Source organism: Ruditapes philippinarum, unplaced genomic scaffold, assembly GCF_026571515.1.
Source record: "Ruditapes philippinarum isolate M1 unplaced genomic scaffold, ASM2657151v2 ctg5721_1_1_1_1, whole genome shotgun sequence".
Classification (NCBI taxonomy): Eukaryota; Metazoa; Mollusca; class Bivalvia; order Venerida; family Veneridae; genus Ruditapes; species Ruditapes philippinarum.
Window position 1 is genome coordinate 7,054 of NW_026865787.1, and position 27,019 is coordinate 34,072.

Below are 27,019 nucleotides of genomic sequence, written 5' to 3' on the forward strand. Positions count from 1 at the left end.
TTCTTACGCTTTGTGTAACTCCTTCATGGCAGGTGTAACATAACTTGCAGTGACCATATTTTTACGATGTTTAATACATGACTTGGCAACTTCTGGGTGCATTGTGTACGGTAATAAACTCACTACGACATCATATTCTGGTACAAGTTTATCAACTTCCTCCGGATGCCGTGTCACATCAAACATCTGACATTCAACATTTGAACATCTAGATTCTATTCTTTCTAGCTCTTCTTTCAACTGAGAAACTGTAAAAAACAATCCACAAGAAGGCATGCTGATAATTTGATCAAATACTGCAACTAATATAATTACCAGTACAACAAATAATTATTTTATTTCATTGCTTGAGAGTCTTGTGGAATTCAAAATGTTTTGCAGTTTGCTATTAATTTAAAGAACCAACAAATGCACAAAGGGCTTGCATCATTCTAGATGGTGACAAAAAATGATATCCATATTTTCCAACTTAAAATATTGCTTTCAAATCCTGAAAATCTGGAAAAACAAATTTTTCATTTTAATTCCTGGTTAAAGCATTTATTTCAATTCCTGGTTAAAGCAATCCATTGCAATTTCAGGATATAATATCAAAGTTGAAAAGTAAACAGTATATCGAGGGCTCGGCGCAAGACTATTCTAACTTGTATTTTGAAAAATTTTCAGGAAAGGGAAAAAATATGTTATTTTATTTTGATTTCATTTTTTGAAAAAAAATTCACAACCAACCTTATCAAAAAATAGAAGTAAGTTGTGTACATGTTCATTTTTTCAAGAAAAGTGTAAAATACGCATTTTATTGCCTACATGCTAACATAGCCTAGTATTGCACTAGAAAAGCTACTTTTTCCAGAATATTTATTGTGCAAAACTATTCTATCTTGAGTTAGAATACTTTAACACTATAAAATATGTCCCTTTGATTTCTAAATCTTGTGCAAAACTATTCTATCTTAAGATAGATTACTTTTGCAATAACTTGAAAGTTAAGAATATCTTTTATCTATCAAGTTAGAATATATGTTTACTTTTTGAAAGTAAAATTAATTTCTTAAATAATATTTTTTAAGGGATATTTGAGGGTTTCGGGCTGTTCTAAGACCATAATATATAACTATAATTTGATATTGTTACATATTTGCATAATTATAAGTAATTTATTCCAGGGCTTCCATTAAATTTCAAAATTTGGAAGTCAGAGGCTGCAAATATCTGATATTGGAAGTCACATTATATAGGTAAAGAAGGAAAAGGGTTAAATTTCGGAAGTCACAAGGCAAAATCAGGGGGTAAATGACTTCCAAACTTCCATTAACGGAAGCCCTGTTATACCCTACTTAAATATATAGTAGGTACAAGTGATGGCAACCTTGATTTATTATCTCATACAAACACACAAATTGGGTAATAATTTTCATTCTAGTCATATCTTTTGTGTTTATACAAATTCTTAAAAGTGAAATCTGCAGATTCTTAACATTGTGCTAGAAAGCATTGCATGCATGCTTGGGCTGTGAATGCATCCTTGTTGATGCACAATTAAAAGACTGCTTTAACCCTCCATTATAGGAATTTTACTATCCTTTAAAGCTGCATGCCTCCAGATTTATGCTAATTTTCATGAAAAATTTGAAAATGTATTATAAAGTAAAACATTGTGAAGTGAAAAAAGAAAATTGTAAACAGTACTTACAACCCGTGTTAATTACCAAAAAGAGGTCAAAATATGCTAAAATAGCCCTTACTGCATTAGTAATGCAATAGAACTAAGGTTAAAAACGACTGCAAAATCGGTCATACAATGTAATTCACACATAACATGGAAATTATAACTTTTATCTTGAATCTTTATACTTTTCTTAAAATCTGAATACTTTTGTTTGGTTTGTACTTTATTGAAATATTTTGGTTCATCTGCAGGCATGCAGCTTTAAGTCTCTTATTATTTTTAATTTAAATAGGTACTGGTAAAAAATACCGTACATGATGTTATTGAAAGTTATTTAACACATTAGACATTTTGCAAATTAAAAGATATATCATAATACATGTATCATTAATTCAATTTATAGAAAAATTGTTTTGCGACTATAAACTAACAAATATATTGTGATCTTGCATGATTAAAAAAAAATTTCTATTCATTCCATCCTTTTTTATCGGTTTTAATCTTTTTTTCCTGACTTTTGCCAAATAACAATATGCGCTCTCATTAATGATGTCATAAAATCATGATGTCACATAGTTCTTGTTGAAAAATAATCCTGTCACCTTTTACGAAATTATGATACATTTTTGAATTGATATGACTATGTAGATAACTAGATATTTATGTGTTTCTCGTATTCAAGCACATTTTACTCATAATGGTGTGTATTCGGTATTTTTATGTATTTTAAGTTATATTCTTTTCATCCGCATTCAGATATAGTCTGGCTACTGTGATAATGATATTTTATAATTTCACTGTCCACTGAAAAGCATGCGATAAATGGAAATATTGTGAGAAATACACTTAAGTTATAAGTATAATGTGATATATGATGAGAAGCACTTTAATATTTGCACAAATCAAACGAAATTAATGAAATACTACAGAATTAGTTTTTGAATATAAACATAATGTGATAAAGTAATATATAAGATGATACACAGAAAAAAATCAAAGTGCCTTAACACCATTAAAAACATATGAAATAAATGTAAAATTTGTTTATTTTGCAAGTAAGGTCAAATAAGATTTCATTTAATTAATTTGTGAACACCAGCAGTGTTATATTTTCACTTGTGGCTGTGTCAAAATATTGCATTGGGTGTTCATTTTATAATAGGTTTCAATCTTATCTTCTAATATACTAAACCCCACTTTAAAATGACTGAAATATTTTATCTAAGGAAACATTTTATTCTTTTAACATAAATTTTGTACCGGTAATTTATGTATATATTTTCAATAAATGATCGACACAATTGAAACATATAATAAAATTGACAATTATGCACCAGGAAAACACTTTTTGATTTTACAAAGTTTGCCAATCAAAGATTACAATTTCTTAGAAATTGACATTTTAAAAGTGTATTTAAATACAAAACACAATATTTAATGAAAATCTTTAAAAATTTAGAAGATACATTTTAGTAGTGATTAATTTTCATAATATTATAGTATTACTTGATTTTCATAAATGTAAAAGAATGTGCTTTGGTAAAAACAAAATCCTTGTTTTAAGAAATAAATCCTCAAAAACAAAATATTTTTTTACTATATAATAAAGGTTGCTGAAGATACATAAATTCAGTGAAAGTTTTGGAAGTTTTCAAATTTAAAAATTTAAAAAATTCAACATTCATAAGCACATAACTCTAAATTGTATTTCTAGATTATCAATCTAGTATTATAAAGTATACTTTTGTAAATACAAAGAAAGAAAACAATTATGTACAGGCTTGTAAACTTAAATTATGCTATTTGAACTGGAATAATATGAATCTTAAGGATGTCCTGATTAAAATCAGCTTCTAATTAACACTACTAATTAGGATCTGACGACCACCATTTTGGTTGTCGCCTTCTGATAACCTTTCAAACAGCCAATCATCAGCAAGCTTTTACAATTTTGAAAGCGATATGGTTTCTAATTTCAATGGCTGGAAAACCATTACTGAGTAGGTCATTTTCACAATTTCGAGAACAAACATGGTGTTGTCCAGATAGCCAGCAGGTAAACTGCATGCCCATTATAAATTCAGTCTTTAATTTCCAGTTCATTTCACATCACTTCAACAATTTTTTTTCTATCAAAAATCAACAATACTTATGTTTACTTTAACAGAAAATGATATTTGATACTTTGTCTTATAAATCCTATATGTAAAGGACGGTTTGATTTCACTGCTAAAAATAGCTTTCCTGGGAAATCCAAATCACAATGAAGATTAAACAAATAAGGGGGCAATCAGATCTACATGTAAGAAATAAGTAGATCAGAACTTTAGTCAGACTGGAAAAGACCTTTCTATAATCAAAGGGCTGCAAGCTCTGTGGTATTTTCTGATCCCTGCAGTCTAAATCGTACTGTATATCTGTATGTGTTTTCCTGTATAAGTTTATTTTTATGTACTATAAGTCATCTTGCAGGGCATCAGAGTTTGATACATACGGAATTTTGCATAACTAGAGTTGCATCAAAAAATAATTTATGTTCATTTTTTATGATAGCCACACTTTATCCTTGCATATCGTGGCTATTTCCTTAACAAAGACACTAAAAAAAAGAATTAAAAAAATGTTGACTCGACTGGGATTTGAACTCCGGACCTCTCACACACCAACCGAGCGCGTTACCCCTGCACCACGGAGAAGTTTTAAAATCAAAAGCTGAATAAAATCAAGTCATTCTAAATTTAGAATTTCCATTGCATTTCTGGTTAGGGTAATTTCTAGGTATTTTGTTCAGGGTAAACCTGTTGTTTAAAATTGAAGTAAATAATTTAGAAAAAATCTTCTCGCCCAAACAGTCCAACATGTAGAAACTATATATTCAACTACTCGGCAGTCAGATTTATTTGTGTAGTATTCGGTAATCGACATCGCTAAAAATAGCATTTTCATTGATTAAAATCATATTCATCCGCGTAATTTGTGAGTGTGCATTTATTGACAACTCTATAAGCCAACGCTACTTTAAAAGTTTGAAGGTGTAGTAATTTGTTGGACACTTGTAACAAAAAATTGTTCTTTCTTTTAAATTGCTGGTTTTTAAGCAGTTTTGAGTGAGAACTAATTTGCGTTGTTAGGACTGTTAGGAAATTTTGTGTTAGACTGTGGATGTTAGCTATGTATTATCTGATCTGCGATCAGAAAATACAAAAACTGCATGCTTTCATAAACACTGATTGTCAGAAAATATTATCGCCCATTTTGCATACTTTATCCCGGGATTTAATATTATATACTGTTTTAATACTGTTACAGGCATATTGTTGCCTTTTTGGTTGTTCCTTTTTCTTCTCCCATATGCGTATTTAAATAATATTTTGAAAACATAAGTATTCATTGCACAATTGGTATAGATGATATTTAACTTGTAAACACTCAAATGTTCCACATACAGAAAATATGGGAACAAGGGGACTCAAAACATACACAATATGGATGTGAATCATTTCTGTTTCATCACTGAGGTAATTAATGCCCTGTTACCTATTTGTTGTGATTGTCCACACACACACACAAATAATTTGAAACAGTGTATTTTGGTCAAGATATGGGTATTTTACAGTGGTCTCCTTAACTCAAGTAGGGTTGAACGGTTTAATACACCTCAAAGCTTCCTTATTTGTTCATACTGGCAACACTTCATTCAAATAAATATTTTTTTCTTTATTTTTGAATTGGATTTAATTCAGAGATGATTTTTGCATAATTGTATTGACATAAAGCTTGTTTTATTCTTCTGTTGTTTTATTGAAATTTACTGAAAGCCAGTACTCAGGAGCACTTATCACTTTCTCCATCCAGTGAACTTGATTGGCGATAAACCATAAATCTTTAAATGTAAGCAACTTACATTCATCATTACTATAAACAAAGACTAAAAAGGGAAAATTTCTTCTAAAATTGTATAATACTAAGTTCTGATTTTTTTTTATTCTTTGTACAGAGAATTTGAAATGCCATGCAGTCAGTAAAATAAATTAATTACAAGTGTTTGAAATTGATTACACTTGGTATAAAGTATTAAAATGAGGAATCAAATTGTCTTCATCTTGAAAACAATGAAAGACAGGCAAAAACACATCAGAATATGTTTTAAAACTGTAAAAATTCTGTAAAATATGATCAAAGAAAAAGTGTCATAAATATTCTTGTAATTTATGACATCATCAAAGCTTGTGATGACATCATCAAACTTTGTTTAATTTTCAGTTAGAATAGTTTAAATAGCAAAAACTCCTGTTAACAGCATCTTTTATTTCGCTAGACTATTCTAACTTGAAGTTAGCATAGTCTTGCACAAAAGAATATCAAGCTTTTAACTTAAAAGTGATTGTCAAACTATTCTAACTTGAGTTAGAATAGTTTTGCACTGAATATATTATATCACCAGATAGAATATTTTCTTAAAATGTGTAAAACTTAAAAATTAGTGGGAAATTAATTATGTCTTTTTAACAGAACATGCATTGAAGGAATTTATACAAGAAAATGTCAAAAAACCATTTTCTGAAAAATATTGAGTTAGAATAGTCTTGCGCTGAGCCCTCGATATGCTAAGGTATCAAAGTCCTGTAACATCACTACCAGCACTCACATAATACTAATGTTTTATATCTCCCAACAGGCACTTGGATATAACTGTTCCTACTCAAACTTTGTATGATTTAAACCTACCAACAAGGATATAACTGTCCCTAATCAAACTTTGTATGATTTAAACCTACCAACAAGGATATAACTGTCCCTACTCAAACTTTATATGATTTAAACCTACCAACAAGGATATCACTGTCCCTACTCAAACTTTATATGATTTATACCTACCAACAAGGATATCACTGTCCCTACTAAAACTTTATATGATTTATACCTACCAACAAGGATATCACTATTCCTACTAAAACTTTATATGATTTATACCTACCAACAAGGATATCACTGTCCCTACTAAAACTTTATATGATTTATACCTACCAACAAGGATATCACTGTCCCTACTAAAACTTTATATGATTTATACCTACCAACAAGGATATCACTGTCCCTACTAAAACTTTATATGATTTATACATTACCAACAAGGATATCACTGTCCCTACTAAAACTTTATATGATTTATACCTACCAACAAGGATATCACTGTCCCTACTAAAACTTTATATGATTTAAACCTACCAACAAGGATATCACTGTCCTTACTCAAACTTTATCTGATTTATACCTACCAACAAGGATATCACTGTCCCTACTCAAACTTATATATATTGATATACCTACCAACAAGGATATCACTGTCCCTACTAAAACTTTATATGATTTATACGTACCAACAAGGATATCACTGTCCCTACTAAAACTTTATATGATTTATATGTACCAACAAGGATATCACTGTCCCTACTAAAACTTTATATGATTTATACGTACCAACAAGGATATCACTGTCCCTACTCAAACTTTATATTATTTATACGTACCCAACAAGGATATCACTTGTCCCTACTCAAACTTTATATGATTTTATACGTACCAACAAGGATATCACTGTCCCTACTCAAACTTTATATGATTTATACGTACCAACAAGGATATCACTGTCCCTACTAAAACTTTATATGATTTATACCTACCAACAAGGATATCACTGTCCCTACTCAAACTTTGTATGATTTAACCTACCAACAAGGATATCACTGTCCTTACTCAAACTTTGTATGATTTATACCTACCAACAAGGATATCACTGTCCCTACTAAAACTTTATATGATTTATACCTACCAACAAGGATATCACTGTCCCTACTAAAACTTTATATGATTTATACCTACCAACAAGGATATCACTGTCCTTACTCAAACTTTATATGATTTATACGTACCAACAAGGATATCACTGTCCCTACTCAAACTTTATATGATTTATACCTACCAACAAGGATATCACTGTCCCTTCTTAAACTTATATGATTTATACCTACCAACAGTCACCTGGATATTACTGTCCCTACTCAGGTACTCTACAGCAGGTCCAGCAACATATCCTGCTCCAAGTACCAACACTTTCTTCTGTCCTGGTACAACTTCCATTAACTTAGATGACCTATATAAAATAATGTATAAATATCCAAGTTTCTGTTTAAACCATTGCTAATGCTTTATATATGTTTATTTGTAGTTTTCATACATTTTAAAATGAATCTGTCTGGTATGTTCTTTTGTCATGCTAGATATGTTCATTCTGAAATTTTCATTTCATTTTGATTTGAATATTTCCATATGCATACAAAGATGTAGATGAAGTATTTCAATGTGTAACAACTATACTTACAAGACATGCCCACGGGCAGAATGTCCAGCCCGCTCTTCTTAATTTAAACCTGAACCTATAAGCTTTAGATCAAGGAGAACAATGTATACATAGGTGAGATGTGTGCAACACATCCTCTTTATACCAAATAAGAGGCAAAATCTTGAGTGAATTGTTATGGGTCTAATCATTATCAATTCTTCCTTTTCTCGTTTAAAACAAAATAAATATACTAAGGCAAATAGGCATGCATAAAAAATCAAGCTTGATACTGTGGAACAAATAAAGATGTTTATATCTTAATGCCATTTTTTATCTTATACTGAATTGAAAGACCCTGGAGAAGACAGGGACATATTTCCTGCTACAAGAACTTTTTTTGTGTTATTTTAATATCTCTTGTTTTTTGAGCATCCTCTTTCTCAGAGTATCATTTTCTGACTACAGATTTCACCACTTTTAGACATTAAGTTTCAAATTTTACATTCCTATTTCATTTTACTTTCTTCCCAATTACTCTTCAGAAGTCTTACTTAATGCTGAGTAATAACTTGTCATTGTTATTATTGAGCCGCATCATGACAAAACCAACATAATGGGTTTGCGACCAGCATGGATCCAGACTAGCCTGCGCATCCGCACAGTCTGATCAGGATCCATGCTGTTTGCTTACAAACACTACAACAAGTAGAGAAACCGATAGCAAACAGTATGGATCCTGATCAGACTGTGAGGATGCGCAGGCTGGTCTAGATCCATGCTGGTCACAAACCCATTATGTTGGTTTTGTCGTGACACGGCTCATATTAAAGGTTACTCACATGCTCCTTTTCCTCAAATCATCAATATACTCAAAACTGGGTGTCAACTTTCCATTTGATGCAATGACAGCCTTTAATAGAAATACAACCAATCAACCACAAAGATATGACCTAAATGTGTTGAAATCAGCATAAAATCCAGACAGACAGGCAGACAGACAGACAAAGGATATCAGCTTAAACTGCTTTCCAAAAAAAAGCTCAGAAATAGAGGCTATAGACACTATTAAAAACATTATTTTAAGAATGAAAATACAATTTATGTATACATACATTTTTGACAGTCGGATTGGCAGAATAGTCTTCAAAGGATCCTTTAGCATCTGACTTTAGCTGTAAATATTTTAATGACATTGATGAAAAACATGCTGAATAGCATCTTTGGTTCAGATAATATGTCAACAATAAAAAAAAATAAGAAACATAATATGAATACTATGCATATATTCTCAAACTCTGCAAAATGTATTATTAAAACAAAGAAGTTTTACAAATATTTCAAAGTATACTGATACTGCATCTCTAACATGTGGTAAATATTTACTTGTGTGTATATGAAAATATGGGTACCAATATTAATTGGTTCTCAAATCTTAAACCAATATCATAAAATTCATATCTGTATCTGAAATCATGCATTTGTAAAAACATTACTGACTGCTTTTGCTAAGGGAAAACAATAGTTACTATAGAAGTCACTGGTTGCTATAAAAATCAGTGAATTCTTTGGAAGTCACTAACTGCTGTGAAATTCAATGGTAGATTCACTTATTGTTAAGAAAAGTAAAAGTTTGCTATGGAAGTCACTGGTTGCTATGTAAAAAAACACTGGTTGCTATGGAAATTTACAATTTAATATGAAAAGTCAATGGTTGCTATGGAAATTTACAGTTTAATATGAAAAGTCAATGGCTGCTATGGAAGTCAATGGGTGTTATGGAAAGCAAGCAGATGCTATGGAAAGTCAATGGTTCTTATGGAAATCAATACTAGTAATTCTAACAGAAAGTCACTAGTTGCTATGGAAGTTTATGGTTACTATGGAAATCTTGTGGTTGCTATGGAAATCAATGTTTTATATGGAAAGTCAATGGTTACTATGTGAGTCATTGGTTGCTATGGTAAGGCACTGGTAGCTATGGAAGTCTATGGTCGATATTAAAGAAAGTCAATGGTAATGATGGAAACCCATGGTTGCTATGGAAAGCCTTCATAACAACTTTCATAAACACATTGCTGAACTTATACAAACAATACATCAGCAAATTAAAGATACTCACAATCTCTGGGATGTATGGCAGCAACAGACTCCCGAAATATTCTGTGGCCTCTCTAGGCATCTGGGCTGGCATATTGTCTATAGAACAAATCAACACACCATCTCCTTTAAAGCTGAAAACAAACAAATGAATGTTTCAATGTCCTCATTATAACCTGAGTAACACTATAACCAATTGGTAGAAGTTGGTTTATAATGGTTTAATTACAAGCACTTTTACATTATACAACATAACAAGAATGTCAAATGATGCATCAATGATATTCTGATAAAATGCTTTTATTTTGGAACACATACAAACATAACATACAAACAATACACTTTATACTACTAGTAACATAAACTCACATATTTTATGGGGTTTTTCTTGTTTTGTTTTTTTTAACTGTTCATTAATTGATTTACTTAACTAAGTTTGTCAAAAAATGTAAAAAAAAAAGAATACTTTATTAACATATATAAACACCTGTGATACATTCATTATGTCTGTAAGTTTGGAAATATTAAAATTATGAAAAGATCAACCAACCAGTCCTACAAACCTTTAACACAAAGAAAGTGACAGTCTGTGTTTACCTTTGTACCTTTGTTAAAAGATATACAGTTTATTTTTTCGCATTTTCATGGCAACCAGATGTATGAAACAAAGTCAATGTCATAAATTTCTGATAGAAATCCTAATGTACGTTTTCAAAATTGTTTTTTTAATATTGATTGTTATATACACATGCCTCCAGATGTGCCATAATATTTCATGACAATCAATATTGCGAAAAATGTACAAAGATATTATGAACAAAAACAAAAAAAACAAATCTTTAAAATATTGAGGAGAAAAAATCTTCCCACAGATTTTTCACTATCAAGAAAAAATTTCATGCATGTTCTGAAAAATAACATACAAAATTATTCATGAAAACTAAACAAAATATAATCAATATGATCAATAAAATTCCAAAACAAAAATATTGCAAAAGTATTGTTCAAGTGTCAAATCAATTTAACAAGAGGGCCATGATGGCCCTGAGGTCGCTCACCTGTATATAGGCCAGTTTAAACCCCAGGGCTTTTATTTGAACAAACTTGGTAGACACCCATAAGAAGATGTTTCATGCTAAACATCTAAGCTCTAGCTCATTGGGTTTTTTAAAAGAATTTTTTTTTAAGTTTTTACTATACACATATAGTTAAAAACAATGACACCCCTGGGGCGGGCCAGTTATGACCCCAGGGCTTTTATTTGAACAAAATTTGTAGACACTTACTAGAAAATGTTTCATGCTCAATATCTAAACTCTAGCTATTTGGGTTTTATCAAAGAGGATTTTAAGTTTTTGCTATACACATATAAGGAAAAATCAATGACACCCAGGGCGGGTCCAATTTTGACCCCAGGGCTTTAATTTGAACAAACTTTGTAGACACACACTAGAAAATGTTTCATGCTTATTATCTAAACCCTAGCTATTTGGGTTTTTTCACAAATGATTTTTTAAGTTTTTGATATACACATATAAGGAAAATCAATGACCCCTGGGGCGGGACCAATTTTGACCCCAGGGCTTTTATTTGAACAAACTTGGTAGACATCCATTAGAACATGTTTCATGCTAAATATGTTAGCTCTAGCTTCATGAGTTCTTTAAAAGAAGATTTTTAAATTTTTACTATATGCATATAGGGAAAATCAATGACCCTCTGGGGTGGGGCCAATTTTGACCCCAGGGCTTTTATTTTAACAAACTTGGTAGACACTCATTAGAAGATGTTTCATGCTAAACATCTTAGCTCTAGCTCTTTGGGTTCTTTAAAAGAAGATTTCTTAAGTTTTTACTATATGCATATAGAGAAAATCAATGACACCCTGGGGCGGGGCCAATTTTGACCCCAGGGCTTTTATTTGAACAATCTTGGTAGACACTCACTAGAAGATGTTTCGTGCCAAATATCTAAGCTCTAGCTCTTTGAGTTCTTTAAAAGAAGATTTTTTTAAGTTTTTACTATATGCATATAGGGAAAATCAATGACCCCCTGGGGCGGGGCCAATTTTGACCCCAGGGCTTTTATTTGAACAAACTTGGTAGACACTCATTAGAAGATGTTTCATGCTAAATATCTTAGCTCTAGCTCTTTGGGTTCTTTAAAAGAAGATTTTTTAAGTTTTTACTATATGCATATAGGGAAAATCAATGACCCCTGGGGCGGGGCCAATTTTGACCCCAGGGCTTTTATTTGAACAATCTTGGTAGACAGCCACTAGAAGATGTTTCATGCCAAATATCTAAGCTCTAGCTCTTTGGGTTTTTTAAAAGAAGATATTTAAAGTTTTTTCTTTCGGTTGCCATGGCAACCAGAGTTCTGCATGGAATTAAATTCTTTGAACAATTTTTAAAGGTGACCACCAAAGGAACATTCCTGTGAAGTTTGGATGAAATTGGTTTAGTGGTTTATGAGGAGATGTCATTTAAAGTAAAAGTTTACGGACGGACGGACGGACGCCGGATGGACGACGGACGGACGCCGGACCAAAAGTGATCACAAAAGCTCACCCTGTCACTTTGTGACAGATGAGCTAAAAATACAGTCAAATATGTTACTTGCTGATTATGAAAGAGTGCATGATGATTTTCTACCTACGAATGTTAGACACAATAAATATACATTATAAAATCAGCATTGACTGTAAAACTAGGATTGCTTTTGACAAAGTCTGCAAGCACTGGTTTAGTTTTGCAAATATCATATATACAGGCATTAATTTCAACATAAAAGCAGACATTGCTTTTGATATATTAAGTAGGCATTGAATTTGACATTTCAGCAGACAGCAGGCATTGTATCTCATATATGAGTAAGCATTGTATCTGATATATCAGTAGGCACGGTGTCTGAAATATTAGCAGGCATTGTATCTGATATATCAGTAGGCATTGTATGTGATATATCAGTAGGCATTGTATCTGATATATCAGTAGGCATTGCGTCTGCCCTTGTATCTGACATATCAGTACGCATTGTATCTGATATATCAGTAGGTATTGTATCAGATATATTAGCAAGCATTGTATTTGATTTATCAGAAGCATTGTATCTGACATATCAGTAGGCATTGGATCTGATATATCAGCAGGCACTGTATCCAACATATCAGCAGGCATTGTATCTGATATATTGGCAGGTATTGTATCTGATATATCAGTAGGTATTGTATCTGATATATCAGTAGGTATTGTATCTGATATATCAGCAGGCATTGTATCTGACATATCAGTAGGTATTGTATCTGATATATCAGTAGGTATTGTATCTGATATATTGGCAGGTATTGTATCTGATATATCAGTAGGTATTGTATCTGATATATCAGTAGGTATTGTATCTGATATATTGGCAGGTATTGTATCAGATATATCAGTAGATATTGTATCTGATATATCAGTAGGTATTGTATCTGATATATCAGCAGGCATTGTATCTGATATATCAGCAGCAGCTGTATCTGATATATCAGTAAGCACTGTAAGGCATTTTTCTGATATATCAACAGGCATCGTATCTGATATATCAGCATGCATTGTATCTGATATGTCTCAGGCATTTATCTGAAAAATAAGTGGATATTTATCTGATTAATCAGCAGAGTAATATATCTGATATATTAACATGCATTGTGTCTGATATATTAGCAGGAATTGTATCTGACATATCAGCAGGCATTGTATCTAAGACTTCAGCAGCCAGCAGGCAATGTTTCTGATATATCAGCAGGTACTGGATATTGAAATTTCAGCAGGGACTTTATCAAACACTTAAGCAGACAGCAGGTACTATATTGGACATATAAGCAAGCATTGTATCTAAGATATCAGCAGGCATTGTATATGATATATTAGTAGGCATTGTATCTGATATATCAGCAGGCTTTGTATCTGATATATCAGCAGTCATCAAATCTGATATTTCAGCAGTCATTATATCTGATATATCAGCAGGCAATGTATCTGATATATCAGTAGGCATTGTATTTGATATATCAGCAGGCAATGTATCTGATATATCAGTAGGCATTGTATTTGATATATCAGCAGACATTGTATTTGATATATTAGTAGGCATTGTATTTGATATATTAGCAGGCAATCTATCTGACATTTCAGATGGCATTGTATTGGACACAGATACAGGCATTGTATTGGACATAAAAGCAGGCATTGTATTGGACATTAACAAAGGCATTGTGAAGGACATAAAGCAGGCATTGTGAAGGATATACATGTACATGTAAAAGCAGGCATTGCTGTTAAAGTAATGAGAAGGTTTGGTATTTGATGCATATAAAACCTTTTTATAAAGGTCCATTTTCAGACTGGGGATCAAATCCTACCACCATTTTGATATAAAGCAGACAAACTACCTACTAGCCAAAGCTATAGGTGTATCTAACTAGGCAGAACATACATAAATGTTCACTGAACAATACAAAATCTGCATTATGTATACAGAATAAATATCAGTGAAAAACAGATATATTAATAAATACTATCAATTGTGCTTGTTTAAATATTCAAACTTACCTGCTGTACAATAAGTAAGAAATACAATAAATTATTTTGCATAGCAATAAAAGATAAATTTTATGCAGAAAATTGAATTAATCACATGAACATCTGTTTATTAAGAGGTGTTGGGGGAAGGATATAACCATTATACCTAGAGCTGAAGCAGAAAGCTAAATACATATCCATTTATTAGGTTGGAATACCTTAAACAAAGCAATTAATTACCTTAAATAAAGCAGTTCTGAAATGTTCTGTAAATAAAACTGCTACATAAATGACAAATAATCACACGAAGATGTTGTTTTTATACTCCCAAGTATATTATAATTTTTATGATAATTTTCATCTGAGTACATGTATGTTAAAGATATGTTTTTTTATTGTAAGTTACAAGGTTGTTAAGCCTAATCAGGCAGTGTGTTTCAAACCAGTTAATTAACATCGGGAATTTTTTACTGTTTTAATTATGTGAGAGTACTTTAACTTGCTCATTTGTGCAGGACCAGACAGACAGTAATTCCTTTTATTAAAATGTGAAAGACAAATTTATCAAGGTTTTATACAAGTTTTTAATGGCACTGATTAATCATATCATCAAAATTTCCATATGAAGAAAGGATATTTTAATTAATATGTACACAACAGTTTTGTCTTCCCCTTTACATTCCTATGTAAACATGTTGTGATCAATTCTGGAAAATACTGCCATAAATTTCAAGTCAAATAAGTCAATTTGTTACTGTATTTTTTTTTTTTTCAATTTGCAAGTCACAACAATAAAAATTGTTCACAGTTTTTTGCGATTTTTTTTTTTCAAATAAGTGTACAATCTACTTGAATAAAAGAAATTGCATAAATATGTTGCATTCACAGCAAATTTAATTAATCTTAACTGTTCAAAATATTTCATGCTAACAAATCTAACAACCATCACTGTATCCATGCCACCTTATTATGAGATAATATGGACAAGAATGCTGGTGGTATAACATCACTCAATTCTATGTCAAGGGCACTTACTCTGCGTTATGTCCAACATTTGAAACAAATAAATGAAGATAACTATATTTCTGTTATTTACTTTAGTAATCAATGTTTTACAGGAACAGATGCTCAAATAAACATTAAATAAGGGCAAAAAAGAGGGCATGAAAACAATTTTTACCAGAATGTTTAATACATGCAATAACACATATTGTTAGTTGTGGTTATTTTCTGATTGACATCACAATTATTTCATATTAGCTAACTTTTACCGTACTTAATCTCTTTTTTATTTTTTTCAAACACCAATTAACATTACCTTTCTCTTTCCACGTTCAATTCAGCATCATACAGACAGAAGGGTTTATCAATAGTTGTACATTCTTTCATGAACTCTATCGAGCCCCCTGGGTCCGCCGAGATATCACATAATGCAATCAATCGATGTGGTAATTGCGGACAACCCTCACTCGATGGAATCCATGGAAATTCAGCAGCTCTCAGAAGTGTTTTAGCATCAGGAATGGTCAGTAGTCTAGGTGAATTTGGGGCCCAGTATATACCATTTATAATACACGAGGAGTAAGGTGCAACCTATATATGGAATAAAAAACAAATAATGACTTGAGAATTCAGCAAATTTGTTAATATGAAGAACAAAATTTATTGTCTTGAAGGAAGAATTAATATATGTATATCCAGCCTTTCATTTTGTTAAGTTTTAAGTCACATCAACAATGAAAAGGTCATATGTCAACTATCCAGCTTTACTGGTAGAGGGAGATCTCATGTTCTCCTTATAACAGACTTGAGGAGTGTCTTACGTAGAACCACTGATGTTCTGTAAGCTAGCTTGATAACTTCCTCACATGAAAGATTCCATAATATCTAACAGGATTTGAACCCACAGTGGGCAAGTGATTTGAAGTCAGCGACCTTAACCACTCAGCCACAGAGGTCCCTTAATCTATCTCTGCACCTGCAAGTTTTAAGTTTAACAATACCCACCTTGTGACTGAAAGTTGATGCATATCTTTCTGGATGCTCCTCAAACTCTGCAGCATTAAATTTACCACCTTCTAACCTGACATAGTGGTCATCACGACTGACCACACAACCATACACTTTCCTCATTGCTGAAATAAATGAAAATTTTGTACATGTGTGTTATACATCTCTAAGGCTGGACATTATGGGCACTTGTAATGCAGGAGGTTCATTTGAAGGTATCTCTTTATCATTTTGTTCTCTATCAATCTATATAACTGTGACAAGAAATATAATAACCTCATCAAAACAAGTAACCTTGTACACAACAAATATTGTGTAAAAGAGAGCACTGTCAAAAGACACAGTGAAAATAATCAAAACACAACACATTCTTTTTGCATTTTTTTAAGTAAATTACTTTTGACAGATTGGCTATGATTTCCACAATATTAAGTTTCATCTATGATATAATTGTGTAACATTGAAAAAGTTAGGTGTAAAATTTTATTTGGTCTCAAAAGTAAGTTTCAGTTAGATTCTAAGAATAATGAAATACTTTTGTATACAATAAATGATGGAACCACAGAAAGCTTTACTCTGCTAAATACCTGTATTGACTGATTTTATAAATGAGCTGCGTCAAAACAAGACCAACATAATGCATTTGCATCAGCACAGTCTGATCAGGATCCATGCTGTTCGTTTATCAACCCTATTACAAGTAGAGAACCTGATAGCGAACAGCATGGATCCTGATATGACTGCGCAGATAAGCAGGCTGGTCTGGATCCATGCTGGTGGCAAACGCACTATGTTGGTTTTGTCATGACGCGACTCAAATATCTTATCGTTAAATGAATCTTTTGCATTCAAGCCAGATGTTTGTAAGAATTTAACATCAGTTTCCGGAACAGATGGGAATATCTGGCACACAAGTGTAACTGTTAAAGGTGCTTACAAGGCTCTAAATCTACCATGGTAAATTATGCTTACATCCTTTTTTAGCAACAGTTGGTAGGTGATCAGGTTCTATATATTCATGTGGTAACTCTTGAAATACTTCCTGGGCTCCCTACAAAATATACAAGTCTAAATATATATTTACATATATGATGCTTAGATATTACACTTCTTATATCAAAGTGTAAGTAATTTTCATATCTTTGTCACATGACACTTTTAAATTTCAATTAACTGCCATACATGTGTCACTTTGCATTTATTCACTTTGCATTAGGGGGCTTATAAAGGCACCTTCATAATCTGACAAGCAGTATCACCTTGTATATCCTTAAATATTAATAAGTTATTTACAACCTAATATAATCAGATATATGTGGATATATCTCAAAGGAAATCAAATAAACAACGATATGTATTGGTATCATAATTTAGGAAAGCAATTCCTGCTCTCTATACATTAAATCTGGCAGAAAAAGGTATATAGGTAAAACTGAGATTCATATTTTTATTGATTTCATGTAGATTCTAAACTTGGCTTACGTTGGAGACATTTCCAGACCCTGTGAATATAAATGTTAAAGGTCCAATAGATCTAGGCATTCTACCGAGGGCTATCTCGTACCCTGCGTCCCTCACAGCTTGTCGAGCAGCCTCACTGTTACGATAGTTGTGACTGGGTCCAATATGCTAGACAAATATCAAACATATAACATAAATACATTCATCACATACCTTTACAGTTTTTGCCATTCTGTAGAGATATAATATGGTACTGTTATGTATATGTTTTGATTATGACATTATTTGCCTTCTATAAACAAATCCTAAAATCCTAATTCACAGCAGCATAAGGATGTCGATGAAAACATGTGAGAAGTTTGATACTTTTCGTTTACTTTTATTTTACCTTAACCTTTAGCCTACTGAATTTCCATTTATAGAACATCATCAAATTTGGAAATATCAAGAAGAGACTTAAAAGTGAGTCAGCAAACAGTATCGAACCTGGTCGGCTGCACAGAAATGCAACCTGACCTGGCTCTATGCTGAGGGCAAAGGTTAATGACTTTAAGGTCCAGCAGATCAAGGGTTAAACACATGAAGTAATAATGCTATTGGCAAGTTGGAAATTCCTTATTACATACAGTAAAGTAATTATGCAAATATACCTTAAATTAAATCTGTAATACTAATATAATTATACAAACAATCATGGAAATTACTGTTGTACATGAGTACATGTGCATACACTTTCTCATTATAACAAATATGATGTATACTATTTACCATGAATGGTGTATGATGTCCAAGAGCTAGCAGACGTAGACCCATACCATGTAGAATGTTTATCATTCCCACCACACCGGCATATTTACCGAAAGCTACAACACGCTGACCCCCGTCGTCCACCATCTTCTCGTAATCTATCAGTCTTACATTCTACAATAAATACTGCAGTTGTCAATAACATTATGATACTATCTCATATATGATTGGCTATAAATATAATATAAACTGAAACTGTTGAGATATTTTACTTGAACATATCTATAAGGATTTATCCATTATTTTATTATTCATTGTGGTGTTTTAAACCACTCTAAATATCTGACAGGAATCTAAAGTGCTGTGTGAAGGGACGGAGGTAGTGTTGTGGTTAATGTGCCTGCCTCTCAATCAAAGGTACAAGGGGTTTGATTCCTACTAAGTCATGACCATGATTACTCATTATAGTCATATAAAGTGTCTGTGGGGGCTCCCGTAGCCGAGTGGTTAAGATCATTGACTTCAAACCACTTGCCCCTCACCACTGTGGGTTCGAATCCCTACAGGGACTTTGGATTCTTTCATGTGAGGAAGCTATCCAGCTAGTTTATGGAATGTCGGTGGTTCTACTCAGGTGCCCGTTCCTGCCTGAAATAATGTACCGAAGGGCACCTGAAGTCTTCATCCACCAGTCAAGCTGGAAAGTCACCATATGACCTATACTGTGTCGGTGTGATGTAAAACCCAATCAAACAAATCATATAACGCCATTATTGGTTAGTTCTAGTTCAATCAGCTTCAAGCATACATCACAACTGAACTAAACTAAATATGTTAAAACTTAAATGCATTGCATGAAATTATTTAAGAAAAAAAACCTTTTCAAGTATAGCATCAAGTAGAGGCATGTTGTCTTTCTGTGCTTTGATTGTGTGAGAAAAGAAGCAGAAGGTTTTATCTGGCATTAGAAGATCTATGGGCACTTGTTTAACACCAATTACAACAGATGCTTCACTGAGATCCTCCTGGATTACAGCACCTTTCTCAATATATTCCTGATAATAAAACAAAAATGACTCACTTATTAATATATGAAACTGAAATTTTTACAAAGTTGGATTATATTGTCACATGTGTCTGCATAATACTTATCATTAATCATAATTATGTAATGATTCATTTAATACCAACAGCTGTCAGTAAGACAACTTGTTTAACTATTCTCAGTACTTGATAGTAAAACAAGATCCTGGATAATGAAGAATTTTCTACGTTCACGAGGGGCTTATAATGCGGTCAAATTTCAACTGATTCCCTTCAGCATGTTCAGTCAGTTTGGAGATACCAACATGCACGAAAAAAATTAACCAAAGTGTAATGCCAACTCTGATGCCTGGATGAGTACAATAGCTCTCCCTATTTTTCTAACAGTCAAGCTTATAAAAACATTATCAAAAGCAATAAACAACTTAATATTCATCTATAAACAATGAAGTCTATATCACATAAACCATGTGCTTATTATAACAAGATTTCATAATACCCAGTACATTGATTATTTCTATGTGTTTTAATACATGAGTGGAATCAAAGATTGTTCAGGTTATGTTTGCAATACATATATTAAATAGCATCAAAAATCTGTCTTTTTATTCTTTTTATGCATGATTTTACTCCTATGATATTTTGAAATTTGTTTTGTTGTTGTCAAATTAATGTACTGTGAAAATGAAAAGCAATGGTAAATGGCAACAATTTTTAATCTATTTTTTAAAGTCCTTTTATAGTAATATACACATGGGTGCAAGTGCAAAATGTTAGAAAATGTAAAAGCCATAAATTCAAAAAATTTTCAATTGTTTTTTTTTCATTAAAGAAGAGTGTTTTGAGGAGCATTAAAAAACCGGAACTTCAGACAAATACCTGAAAACTTGAGCCAATGTATACATTACATATGATAATAAGTTAACAGTAACCTCCTATCTGCTTACTACACACTAACTGACTAACCTGCATGTTATATGCCCGTCTGTTAGATGGCTGAACTATAACTCTCACTCCTTTCTTCACTAACTTCTCCACATGTCTTGGTGCCAAAGGTGCTCTTCTCTCCCAAACATTAACAGTCTCTCTTCGTATAGCTAATGTTGGCCTGTCAGAATCTGACATGCATCTGACACACTGGTTGCCATAGATACCAGCTGGACTGTTGACATGACGCCACAGCAGATGAGATTTCTGCCTCCACATTGTAACTCACTGATCAAACTTTAATGATATCTGAAAAAATTAAAGAAAGTTGAATGTGAATCTGACCTTTTCCTTGCCATTTTGGGATAAAGGGACCTTGCCAAATCTGGTAAATTTTGCATCCAAAATTGCTTAATTAGGAAATTAATACCATTATTGCCATTAGGACCTTTTTAGACCTACTTTCAGGCTCTTTTGGCTTTATGTTTTAATTGTGCGACACTGCTTATTGTAACCAACACAAATATGTACCAAGGTGTTACAAATACAATAAAATAATATAGAAGATAAAATTAAGGAAACATCTGTTTGTAAAATACCAGATTGAACGTCAGCAAACAGTTTGGTTAGATATCGGGAATTTCAGCTCAATATGGATTTTTTTTTAATAATTTAGAATTGCCATAAGGAATGGGTCTGATAATCTGACCCTTGGTGACACCGGGAAAAGGCATGTGTATGCAAATAAATTAGAAAATAAATTTTAATCATTCTTTCATGTAAAGTAAAGGCTTGAATGACAAGTAGCCCAAATTTTGCGCAACAATAATCTTACAATAAACAACCAATCAGAAAACAGTTCTCCAAAGTCACGATTTACTCGAAATAATAAGTTATTTTAGATTTATAATATATCCACAATACATGAAAATCAAACACTTAATTTAGCACTTAATCCAAAAATCTTATGCACAACAAAAAAAATTCCGAAGATGAAAGTAATGTGTTTTTGCTTTATTTGAAACTGTACAAATTTATATAATTTTCCTTATTACAATGTAACTCTTATTCTGTCAAAATTTCATCTCAAAATAAGTTTTCAAACACTAAAAAAAGAAGCTTTTAGAGTAAAAAAATATCAAACAATAACTTTAAATCTTTACTTATCATTACCACTTTAGCCTGCTGAACATAAAGTAACAAGCCTTTCCCATGGCAGCTCAATTTTTGTATTTTTATACTGTGACCCCTAAAATTTTTAATGAATTATTCCAAATTCAAAGCTGGGTTAATCCATTTCATTATAGGTCAGCAGGTTAAGGGCATATTAGTCATGATTGTTAAATGCAAAACATAAACAAAATGATTTATAGAAAATAAACCTGGGATAAGCCTACTTCTTGATTCCACTGTAATTTACTTATACTGGAAGGTCAAATTAAATTTCTGCACACTTAAAAGTCAACTAATTAAGGATTATATTGTTAATTTATATCAATAATAGTTTATTATACCATTAATCAATATACATGTATACCTTAAAAATCCTATTAAACGCCCCTCTCCTTATAAAGCCTCTATAGGCTACCTGTCACAATTTTTCACAAATTTTACTTTATTTTCTATGAATTTGGAAAAAGTGCTAATCAATTTAAAGAAAAATGTATAAACTGATTTAACTGTAAGGTAAACGTGCCTATTTTATAATGAAGTTGATACAATATCAGCTTCATGTCCCAACATTCAACTAACTATAACCAGACTCTCCATCACTGGCTACTTATATATTCTAACTTAATTTATAGGTTAGTGTTCATTAGTAAGCATTTACAAAATTAAAATTCAGCTCAACCTTTTTTACTTTTGTTAACCCTTACTAATGAATACCAACAAATTAAGCATTTAAAATTATAAACTATAAAATCTTTTCAAGTTGTTATCTTGTAAGTAAAAATGCTACGACAGATGGACGGAAAGACACCAGGGGTGTAACAATATATAAGCAAATTTTTTAGGGCATATGATTAATGTACTCAATATAAGTGATCATCCTATGAAGTTTGACAGTTGTAAAATTGTTAACAATGTTACAGTTATTTGATATTGACCTTGTCATCCCAATATGGATATGGATCTTTTATTCAATATAGGCAATCATCCTATGAAGTTTGGACACTGTAAGCCAAATGGAACTTGTGTTATACTCTAGAAAGCACAAGTTTTAGTAGTGCTCCAGAAACCACAATTTTCTGTGTAAAGATCATTGTGACCTGACCTTTAACCTTATGACCCTAAAATCAATAGGGGTCATGTATTGGACATGGCTGTGTATCCTATAAAATTTTACAGCTGTAGGTTGATTAATACTAAGTTATTGAGCAGAAACTGTTTTTTTTTAGGTAATAGTGACCTTGACATTTGACCTTGTTGACACCAAAACAATAGGGGGTCTTCTACCTAATATTGACAATCATCCTTTGAAGTTTGAACGCTATGGGCCAAATGGAACTTAAGTTTTGCTCTAGAGACCACAATTTTCAGTGTAAAGATCATTGTGACCCTGATTGAGCAGAAAGTGTTTTCAGTTTTAAGGTAATACTGACCTTGACCTTTGATCTTGTGACCCCAAAATTATTAGAGGTTTTCTACACAATATGGACAATAATCCTATGAAGTTTGAATATTTTTGACCAAATGGAACTTAAGTTATGCTCCAGAAACTGTTATCAGTTTTAAGGTAATAGTGACCTTGACCTTTGACTTTGTTACCCCAAAATCAATATGGGTCTTCTACTCAATATGCAAAATCATTCTATGAAGTGTGAATATTGTGGGCCAAATGGAACTTAAGTTATGCCCCGGAAACTGTTTTCAGTTTTAATGTAATAGTGACCTTTGACCTTTTGACCCTAATATCAATAGGGGTCTTCTACCCAATATGGACAATCATCCTATAAAGTTTGAATATTGTGAGCCAAATGGACCTTAAGTTATGCTCTGGAAACCAAATTGCTAAGGGATGGACATCCAGCCGAAATGGGATAAGGGGCCATTATTTTTGCTATTTTCTATTGTTTAATAGAGGGCTAATGTCCCCTTATTTTATTGTTATGGAATGAACTCTATTGTTCTCTTTTGTTCTGTTTACAGTTAGATGGCCAATAATCCCTATTCGGTAATGCAGACAGACGGATGGATGGACACCAGGGAGTATAACATAATACAGGTCTTCCATTAAGTTTTAAAAATTTGGAAGTCAGAGACTGCAAAATTTCTGATATTGGATTTGGAAGTCACATTATATATAGGTCATATTAGGTGAAGAAGGAAAAGTATTAGATTTTGGAAGTCACAAGCCAAAATCAAACTTTGACCTTAGGTTCATGATGGAAATAATTTTCGTTGAAGACTACAAATTGATGCTATATGCAAAATATCTCCACTCTGGGCTTTGTAGTTAGGAGACTTATAATGTACATGTATGTAATATGCTATAGAGTATGTACATGAACTGAAGAATGTACAAAACATATACATATATATATACTGTACTAAGTGAAGAATATGCAGTGCACATAACAATTTAATGAAGAGTGAATTTTAAAAAGTAATGACTGAAGTATCTACACAAGATAGAAAACATACAAATCATAATAATCACATTTAACACAAAATGTGTTGAGTTATATGCGTATAAAAGAAATGACAACAATTAAGGCCTAAGGTACTGTTACTAATTAATGTGCATTTCATATTCTGCTAATCTATTTTCAGAACAATCCTTGTCTAGATATAATTTTGCAATACTAGTAAAATATTCACATGATCGTATTTATGAACCAATTAAGTCTTTCAAAAACTTAATTAGTCATTTGCGTCTCATTATGTTATCAGGGTTTGAAAATAAATCACATTTTAAAAATAAGAATTATTTTAACAGATTTATCTGATTGTCCTATAACTATGCCAGTTTGTACAACTTTAGTGCAGTATTATGCAAGTAAATAACAATCCAGTGTAGCGTTTGGATTGAATTACTGTGCTTATAAATCAAATGATTTGACAGTCCAAAATTAAGGGTAAGAAAACAGTAACTATACATATACAATGTAACTTTAAATTTATACGACGATATTTCACAAAATAAAAAAAAAACTGTCAAAAAAAAAATATATATATGCTGAAAAAATGAAAATTATTCTAAATTACAAATCATCTTCATAGCTATAACAATTTTACGTTTTAAATTGTATATACAACAACAAATACATGTATACTATACAAAACTAAAACTGACGTTTGGCATTGTGCGAGCAAATCACAATTCTCGTGTTTAACTTTTTTTCTTATATGCGCAGACGTTGATACAGTAAAAGCTTACAAGTATAAATAGTTTTATACTCACCTTCAATCTGTAAAATCTGTAAATTGCTCTGTTAAAGGAAGAAATAACAAAAAAAATCAGATCCAAACTAATTTGTTCGCCTTCTTCGGAAATTTTTTGTCCTTGAACTAAGTGGTAGTTGCCATTTTAAACCAATCAACGTGCATTAAGAGTACACACCTCCACACGCCTTAAAATGTAAACACATCTGAACAGAGCAATCACGGTATTGTAACCTGTACGTTGTAAACGTGTAGACGAACTGTCAAAGTAGTAAGGTGTAGGTGTTTCACTTTTCGCACCCCTCATTATTTTATTGTAACTTTTTTACTACAAACAGTTTGGTTTTAATTCATATAGCAAAAAGTGTATGAAAAACGTGTTGAGCATCGGTATCATATAGAGAAATTCCATTGTCATTATCTTTTGAGATAGCTTGCACCAGGTACGTATATTAACATTATTATACGTACCTGCTTGCACTAAACATTGCCAAATGGTGAGATGTAATAATTTGTAAAATAGCATTACATGTATGTTTTCAGTGCAATTTGTTGTGTCCAGACATTTCACCTCATTCTTTACGTTGGTTGAAGTTGTTTTTGAGAAATACGAGTATGTTTATAAATGCTCGAAAACATGTATTTTTCAAAAAAAATTATAATCAGTGTATTACCTACATATATAGTTTTCTATCTATTTCAGATTTATGCACATCGCCTGCTATTATTTTTTTATGGGAATAATTATGAAAACTGTTGTAGTGTGTATATCTCAATCATGTAGTTTCCACTTTCGACACACAACGTTTCACAGGAAATATATTTTGTCCCTGGAAAAAAAGTTACGGAGTAGGAGTGCACGTATAGCCAAAACTTAAAAGTCCTTCCATTCGCGATAGGACCGAAAGATACCACAAATGATGATGTTATGGAATATAAATAACTCTAGGGTAAAATAATTGTTTCTATTTCATACCTTGTAAAATGTGACAAATGAACTTCCATTGTTTGCACTGTGTGATATTCCAATATAAATAATTATTTTTAGTATCCAATCTTATCAGGGGCGTCCGTGGCTGAGTGGTTAAGGTCGTTGACTTCAAACCACTTGCCCGAATCCCGTGCTGTCGAATCCCGACAGGGACGTTGGATTCTTTCATGTGAGGAAGCTATCCAGCTAGCTTACGGAACGTCGGTGGTTCTACTCATGTGCCCGTTCGTGCCTGAAATAATGCACGGAAGGGCACCTGAGGTCTTCCTCCACCAGTAAAGCTGGAACGTCGCGATATGACCTATACTGTGACGATGTGACGTAAAACCCAAAACAAAACAAAAAAACAATCTTATCAATTACATGTTTTAGTAAAAAAAAAAAAAAACATTCTCAAATCTGTATTGTGTGCCATCTAGTCTTTTTTTTTGTTCATGCGAGTTCAAAAGATCTTTATTAAGTACATATATTGGGCTAATATGATAACAAATTTCAACTTTAAAAAGTATTGGTAGTGTTAAATAAAGAGGTGATTGTTGAGAAGAATACTGCTTCTATTGCGCATCGTGCAATAAATCGTCTATACGAAAACAGTCCAGTGTTCAAAAATGTGTAATACTTTCAGTTTCTATCAAATCAATTTAATTAAGATCAATCATGCGTTTGATCTTCAGGAAAGAGAATAGGAAGTATGTGAAAATTATGAAACCAACCAGTGTAAACGAACCCTGTTCCTAGTTCGGGAATACAAAAAGAATATAACATAATTATATGTATAA

General features: G+C 32.0%; 1 protein-coding gene across 1 annotated transcript; it reads right to left on the minus strand.

Moving 5' to 3' along the window:
- Positions 1-7: 7 nt before the first annotated feature.
- LOC132730326 (alpha-aminoadipic semialdehyde synthase, mitochondrial-like) lies at positions 8-25,424 on the minus strand (the record flags this gene model as incomplete). The annotated part of the gene is made up of 13 exons (XM_060716220.1): positions 25,269-25,424; positions 20,903-21,172; positions 19,771-19,947; positions 18,914-19,066; positions 18,167-18,313; positions 17,657-17,735; positions 16,682-16,809; positions 15,993-16,267; positions 10,132-10,243; positions 9,125-9,184; positions 8,852-8,922; positions 7,702-7,823; positions 8-248 (listed from the first exon to the last, which is right to left on the minus strand). Coding segments are annotated over exons 2-13 (1,805 nt in total), but the record flags the coding sequence as incomplete, so codon positions are not given.
- Between the last annotated feature and the right edge of the window lie 1,595 nt (positions 25,425-27,019).